Genomic DNA, 8,348 nt, shown 5'->3' with positions numbered 1-8,348 from the left:
CAAACATAGTATTACCTTTATAATTTTCAAACCCAGTGGAATTTCCAGTTGCAACTGGTCTCCAGGTACTGATGCAGGCACAGACTCTCCGTCAAGAGCAGTGCTGGCGACACATCTCATTGAAATTAGATTCAAATCCGATTGAAATCGACTATATGTTTTTTTGCTTGTTTAACGCCGCACTCAGCAATATTCCAGTTATAATTATGACGGTCGCCTGTAAATAATCGAGTCTTGACAGTGACATCTTCAGCATCGATCCACGCATTTGAGATACGATGACATGCATCAAACCAAGTCAGCGAACCCGCAAGCATGGGTTGCTGAGGACCTGTTCTACCCCGGATCTTCACGGGTCTCACGGCAAGCATGGGTTGCTGAGGACCTGTTCTACCCCGTATCTTCACGGGTCTCACGGCAAGCATGGGTTGCTGAGGACCTGTTCTACCCCGGATCTTCACGGGTCTCACGGCAAGCATGGGTTGCTGAGGACCTGTTCTACCCCGTATCTTCACGGGTCTCACGGCAAGCATGGGTTGCTGAGGACCTGTTCTACCCCGGATCTTCACGGGTAGTTTCGGGGATTAAATTGATTGTGTGTCATCGCAACGCAATTGCTTGGATCGATGCTCATGATGTAAATCATGGGACTGTCTGGTCCAGACACGATTGTTTATTTATAAGCCGCCATCCTATGGGTGGAATATTGAGTGTTGTGTTAAACAAACAAACATTAATACGAATAGATCTGACAAGAGTGATATGCCAAACTTGCTTTTATTCAGACTTGCTGGAAAAGGACACGTGAGCCTGCTAAGACATGATAACATGCAATGGTCTCAATGATCATGTTGTTCTCACACTTGTACGAAGTGATCCCTTGGACTCCAGATTCTCTTCATACAATTTTATTTCTAATACAATGAATAATATATAGACGGTACAGATACACACGAAGCGAAGGTAATGATATATCTAATATTTAATGTCATTCTTAACATAATCGATGTTTCGACATAATTATACTCAATGAAATGGTTTCCAAAGCCAAGTATGAAAACAATGTTTGATTTAATCGCCAATTTGTCAAGTGACAGCCATGTTGTTCCACAGAAACGCCTACACATATGAAAACCCATGTTCACATATATTGTGGACGTAGCATATAGTTTGCTCAGCAAATAATTCTATCTAAGTGACCTCATTTGTATATTTATCGGATCGTGATACCAAGTTTATCATATGCCTCGCTCGCTTGATAACACTATCCATTATATGATAAACAGAAAGATCTCTGAACTTTGATGTACAGAATAGACACCGGAGGTTGCTATAGCTCCGGGAGTAGATACAGCGACAGAGCTTTAGAGAGTGATGATGTGAACATGAATATTGTTTATTATCCTCTGAAATCACAAAGAAAGTTACGAGTACCCTGTTGATCAACTTTCAACACAGAAGGGAAAATGACATATGAGCGGTCCGACAGTTGGACATATGAAAGGGGTGCAGGGCCAACACAGGGATGGACACACTTGACTCCTTCCCCTACCTGTAAACAGACAATGGATGTCACATGAGTGAGTGAGTGAGTGAGTGAGTGAGTGAGTGAGTGAGTGAGTGAGTGAGTGAGTGAGTGAGTGAGTGAGAGTGAGTGAGTGAGTGAGTGAGTGAGTGAGTGAGTGAGTGAGTGAGTGAGTGAGTGAAGCCCGATCTGAACATTACTTCAGTTACATCACGTCAGCGTCACGTTACGTGTCAGCTTCATCTGGGAGGAACGTCTGGCGGGGGTCACACGTATAACACCTCGGGGTAAACAACAGTTGGGTGTGGTATTTGATTGTTTGATTGTGTGTTGATTTACGCCGCACTCAGCAATATTCCAGCTATATGACAGCGGTCTGTAAATAATCGAGTCTGGACCAGACAATCAAGTGATTGACATCATGAGCATCTATCTACGCCATTGGGATACGATGACATGCATCAACCATGTCAGCGAGTCTGACCACCAGAGGTCGCCTGACCACCGTTAGTCGCCTCTTACGGCAAGCATGGGTTGCTGAAGACCTCTTCTACCCCGGATCTTTACGGGTCTTGGTGTGTATATTGATAAACCAAAGAAGCTGGATTGGGGAGGATTTCAATTACATACTGTTGAAGGAGGCGTTAAACCCAACTCACTCAATTCCTGATGCCCTACAAAAGGGGAACAGCTCATTGCAGATGATGTAGGTTAGAGCATGTCCCGGGTGTGCGAACACAACTCATTCACTCACACAATATATTATTGAACACGTGCAAGCACGTCGCAATATAAGTGCAATATTCTTAGACGCTTCGTTAATCCCTTTTGAACATCACCTCACCTAGCTTCAGCCTTCACCAAGGACACTTCCGTTTTCCATTGAGAATCTCAGTGTTGTATGTGCGTGTACAGGCGAGATGGCTTCGTGCGCTTTGGGGGACGGTCGGGTAGCCTAGTGGTTAAAGCGTTCGCTAGTCACGCTGACGACCCCGGTTCGATTCCCCACATGGGCCCACTACGTGAAGCACATTTCCGGTGTTCCCCGGCGTGATATTGCTAGAATATTGCTTAAAGCAGCGTAAAACCATACTCACTCACTCACTCACTCATGCGCTTTGGGCAAGTACGCTATGATTTCTGCTATAGATTACCTTATTTGAAGAAAAAGTAGGACCCGGCTCCACCACAAAGCACCCCAAGTAGAACCATGCCAAACCCCAGTCCACCCATAGCACCTGAGAACAAACAGTCAGACGCGTATTGAAGTAAGGATTTGTTTGTTGCTTTTGTTGTTTAACGCCGCAAACAGCAAAAATAACCAAGTCTGGACCAGACAATCCAGTGATTAACGTCAAGAGCACCGATCTACGCCATTGGAATACGATGAAGTGCATCAACCAAGTCAGCGAGACTGACCACCCGGTCCCGTTAGTCGCCTCTTACGACAAGCATGGGCCGATGAAGTCAGTTTTATCCCGGATCTTCACGATGATGAAGAAGTACCGAGCGAATTACTGTGGGTTGGAGTGATAAAAGCTAACAAATGGATAAAATAAGAATGTTTTTTTGGATGGTGAAGTATTTGATTCGGGTACCATAGCTTAACCTTAAGTTTGCATTGTTTCGGTGCTTAGTGACGTTTTGATAACGTTTGTTATGTTTTGGTCAAATCTTTTTTCAAGGGTATTTCCTTTTCCCCGTCAGTTTAGAAGTTGGCTCAACTGTGACCAGAAACCCAAGATGGGGGTTATAAAACAGACATATACAGACTGCAAGAAATGCATAACGGAAAATGATGTTTGCTCTTTTTAACAAATGTACAAATTCGGCAGTGACTGTAAGTAAAGTGTCCGGTATATACTGATGAAAATAAATAACGGAACGGAGAGTGAATTAGTGTTCGTTATTTCGAAAGAATGTAAAACGTTGACGGTGAATATCGTTATCGTTTGTGTTTTGGGGGATAATATTGTTCGCAACAAATAACTGACCAAAACGTTGAATGGCATTTTACGGGAACCGTTTTAACCAATGTGAGAACTCAGATGTGTAAAGTGGTAACGTGTGGTTCGCTGTTTATCCTTGACAACATACAGTCTGTGTGTTCCGATGTTCATATCACGTGACATGGAAAAGTAAATGTGATAAATCACGCTTACTGTTACTTGCTATTACTTGTTATTACTTATCATTACTTGTGATTACTTGTTATTACTTGCTATGACTTGTAATTACTTGTTATTACTTGTTATTACTTGCTATTACTTGTTATTACTTGCTATTACTTGTTATTACTTGCTATTACTTGTAATTACTTGCTATTACTTGTTATTACTTATCATCACTTGTGATTACTTATAATTACTTGTTATTACTTGCTATTACTTGTTATTACTTATCATTACTTATCATTACTTGTTATTACTTGCTATTACTTGTTATTACTTGCTATTACTTGTTATTACTTGCTATTACTTGTTATTACTTGCTATTACATGCTATTACTTGCTATTACTTGCTATTACTTGCTATTACATGCTATTACTTGCTATTACTTCATATTACTTGCTTTTACTTGCTATCACTTGGTGTTACTTGTTATTACTGCCGCAATGCGTGATGTTCCTCTACATGTTTACGTCAAAGTACAGTTTTACTGCATCAGATCGATTCCTAGTCTTGACATTTACAGTTACGTCTATCAGCACAACAAACACTTGTCACGTGTGTACACCAGGCGTGGGGGGTCCCCTACCGTCGCTGTAGCCTCCGCCCTGGGGGTACAGCTCATCCTCATACGTGTACTCGCGGATGGATTGGGGGGGCACCACGATGTTGATTGGCTGAAATAAAGTAAATAGTGCTTCATCACTGATACACTTATGAATTATTTGTTTATTTAACGCCGCACTCGGTAATATTACAACAAGATGACGGCGGTCTGTGAATAATCGAGTCTGGACCAGACAATCCAGTGATTAACATCAAGAGCATCGATCCACGCAATTGGGTTACGGTGACATAAATCGAAGTCAGTAGGCCTGACCACCCGATCTCGTTAGTCGCCTCTTACGAGCACAGTCGCTTCTTACGGCAAGCATGGGTTGCTGAAGACCTGCTGAAGTTCACGGATCCTAATGAATTAACGATAGCGCTAGATAGAATTAACTGACTGCATTTTGAAATCATTTTTTAAAAATTTGAATGACGTTTATAGTGGCTATGTAGCATACTTCCAACATATCATATATTACACACGCTCAATCAAAGCTATTGTATAGACTGGTGAGATTACAATTTGTGACCCCACACAGGGGCGTTTCATTCTTTGTTCACAGTGGCGGCGGCGGGGTGGCCTTGTAGTTAAAGCATTTACTCTTTACACTAAAGGTCCGTGTTCGATTCCCACCTGGCTATCAATTGTGAAGACGTTTCCTAACGTTGCCCGCTTTGATTTTGAGTACTTCATGTTCCCTTGAACAAGCGAGCACCGGACCCCGGTGAAATGGTGTGTGGGTCGTGTGTGCACGTTCAACTCAGCTATCGAGTACCTTAGATGTCCCTGGTTGAGTGGAATTTGGGTCGTGTCTTCCCCTCGAGGAGCGAGTACCTCACCTGTCCGCAACTGACTGAATTGTGGGTTGTGTGCTCATCTCAACTGCCGAATACCTTACCTGTCCCTGGTTGAGTGAATTGTGGTTCGAGTGTTCCTCTCAACTAACGAGTACCTCACCTGTCCCTGGTTGAGTGAATTGTGGTTCGAGTGTTCCTCTCAACTAACGAGTACCTCACCTGTCCCTGGTTGAGTGAATTGTGGTTCGAGTGTTCCTCTCAACTAACGAGTACCTCACCTGTCCCTGGTTGAGTGAATTGTGGTTCGAGTGTTCCTCTCAACTAACGAGTACCTCACCTGTCCCTGGTTGAGTGAATTGTGGTTCGAGTGTTCCTCTCAACTAACGAGTACCTCACCTTCTTGGTTGAGTGAATTGTGGTTCGAGTGTTCCTCTCAACTAACGAGTACTTCACCTTTCCCTGGTTGAGTGAATTGTGGTTCGAGTGTTCCTCTCAACTAACGAGTACTTCACCTTTCCCTGGTTGAGTGAATTGTGGTTCGAGTGTTCCTCTCAACTAACGAGTACCTCACCTGTCCCTGGTTGAGTGAATTGTGGTTCGAGTTTTCCTCTCAACTAACGAGTACCTCACCTGTCCCTGGTTGAGTGAATTGTGGTTCGAGTGTTCCTCTCAACTAACGAGTACCTCACCTTTCCCTGGTTGAGTGAATTGTGGTTCGAGTGTTCCTCTCAACTAACGAGTACCTCACCTTTTCCTGGTTGAGTGAATTGTGGTTCGAGTGTTCCTCTCAACTAACGAGTACCTCACCTTCTTGGTTGAGTGAATTGTGGTTCGAGTGTTCCTCTCAACTAACGAGTACTTCACCTTTCCCTGGTTGAGTGAATTGTGGTTCGAGTGTTCCTCTCAACTAACGAGTACTTCACCTTTCCCTGGTTGAGTGAATTGTGGTTCGAGTGTTCCTCTCAACTAACGAGTACCTCACCTGTCCCTGGTTGAGTGAATTGTGGTTCGAGTTTTCCTCTCAACTAACGAGTACCTCACCTGTCCCTGGTTGAGTGAATTGTGGTTCGAGTGTTCCTCTCAACTAACGAGTACCTCACCTTTCCCTGGTTGAGTGAATTGTGGTTCGAGTGTTCCTCTCAACTAACGAGTACCTCACCTTTTCCTGGTTGAGTGAATTGTGGTTCGAGTGTTCCTCTCAACTAACGAGTACCTCACCTTTTCCTGGTTGAGTGAATTGTGGTTCGAGTGTTCCTCTCAACTAACGAGTACTTCACCTGTCCCTGGTTGAGTGAATTGTGGTTCGAGTGTTCCTCTCAACTAACGAGTACCTCACCTGTCCCTGGTTGAGTGAATTGTGGTTCGAGTGTTCCTCTCAACTAACGAGTACCTCACCTGTCCCTGGTTGAGTGAATTGTGGTTCGAGTGTTCCTCTCAACTAACGAGTACCTCACCTGTCCCTGGTTGAGTGAATTGTGGTTCGAGTGTTCCTCTCAACTAACGAGTACCTCACCTGTCCCTCGTTGAGTGAATTGTGGTTCGAGTGTTCCTCTCAACTAACGAGTACCTCACCTGTCCCTGGTTGAGTGGAGTGAAGGGGATGACAAACTGTCTGTTGTTGATGGCGTTCATGAAGGAAGCGACGGCAACGTCCAGAGACACCTCGTTCGACTCATTGTGGACGTTTCCCCTCATCGGCGCGCAGTCCAGTAAGTCGAACCGGATGTGGACGTCATCCTCGAAGACAAGCTGCGGGAGAGGGAATAACTATTATTATCATACATCCGTGTCAGAGTGATGAGATCTGATTGGTCCACGTGATCTTGATAAAATTATGAGTATCCCGCCTTGGAAGGGAATATATTTCTCATAAAGGCGAGGCATGGCAGTTGGCCTTCTCATAAAGGCGAGGCATGGCAGTTGGCCTTCTCATAAAGGCGAGGCATGGCAGTTGGCCTTCTCATTAAGGCGAGGCATGGCAGTTGGCCTTCTCATAAAGGCGAGGCATGGCAGTTGGCCTTCTCATTAAGGCGAGGCATGGCAGTTGGCCTTCTCATAAAGGCGAGGCATGGCAGTTGGCCTTCTCATTAAGGCGAGGTATGGCAGTTGGCCTTCTCATAAAGGCGAGGCATGGCAGTTGGCCTTCTCATAAAGGCGAGGCATGGCAGTTGGCCTTCTCATAAAGGCGAGGCATGGCAGTTGGCTTTCTCATTAAGGCGAGGCATGGCAGTTGGTCTTCTAGACGGTATAGGGAAATGTGAATGTAACTAATTTATCCATGAACAATAATTGCCATACTAAAAGCGGCGCAAAACCATACTCACTCACTCACAGCCCTTACCTCTGTGAAGCGACAAGTCAATATGAGAATCGTGTATAGAGAGTAGCCCAGTGATGCGGTTACCGCATCTTGTATGAAAGGCACGTGCACTGACGGCAACCGGGAGATGATGACGCAATACACGACCATGACATACATTTACTCTATTTCATAACTATTGGTGCTATGTGTGATTGTGTCGGTGCCAATGATCATACTGTCCGGCTGATTAAGGGTACGACTTGTCTTTACCCTGAGCTGCGAGACTCTCAGTGGTGACGCTCCGGTGATGACGACTATCTCCTCCAGGACTGTATAGCTGAAGGTGGTTCTGTCGCGGTCAATAGTTCCAGCATAGGTACCTGTAAACAATGAACGGCGTTACACGCCCGTACACACAACATACAGAACACAACACACACACACACACACACACACACGCACACGCACACGCACACGCACGCACACACACACATATATATATATACACACATACACACACACACACATATATACACACACACATGCACACACACATATACACACACATGCACACACACTCACACACACACACACACATATATACACACACATATATACACACACATGCACACACACATACACACACGCGCACACACACACATGCACGCGCACGCACACACACACACACACACACACACACACACACACACACACACACACACACACACACACACACACACGTGCACACACACGTGCACACACACACAAACAATTTTGTACCTGCAAAATTTCTAACCTGAATTAATGACAAAGCATTCCTACATGAGACAAAGCATTTCTACATGAGACAAAGCATTTCTACATGAGACAAAGCATTCCTACATGAGACAAAGCATTCCTACATGAGACAAACCTACATGAGACAAAGCATTCCTACCTGAGATA

General features: G+C 44.5%; 1 protein-coding gene across 1 annotated transcript in view; it reads right to left on the bottom strand.

The window, feature by feature from the left end:
* Positions 1–763: 763 nt before the first annotated feature.
* LOC124150288 overlaps positions 764–8,348 on the bottom strand; it is a 35,001-nt gene continuing 27,416 nt past the window's right edge. The window contains exons 12-16 of the mRNA XM_046522261.2: positions 7,674–7,783; positions 6,674–6,850; positions 4,284–4,371; positions 2,680–2,763; positions 764–1,552 (exon numbers count right to left, since the gene is read on the bottom strand). Coding sequence (XP_046378217.1) covers positions 2,681–2,763; positions 4,284–4,371; positions 6,674–6,850; positions 7,674–7,783 — 458 coding nt within the window. The 3' untranslated portion in view covers positions 764–1,552; position 2,680. The remainder of the gene's footprint in view (positions 1,553–2,679; positions 2,764–4,283; positions 4,372–6,673; positions 6,851–7,673; positions 7,784–8,348) is intronic.

This window comes from Haliotis rufescens, unplaced genomic scaffold, assembly GCF_023055435.1.
Source record: "Haliotis rufescens isolate VD_foot unplaced genomic scaffold, xgHalRufe1.0.p SCAF_33, whole genome shotgun sequence".
NCBI classification, from domain to species: domain Eukaryota; kingdom Metazoa; phylum Mollusca; class Gastropoda; order Lepetellida; family Haliotidae; genus Haliotis; species Haliotis rufescens.
Note: the sequence above shows the minus strand (reverse complement) of the source record. Positions and strands in the feature narration are given on the sequence as shown.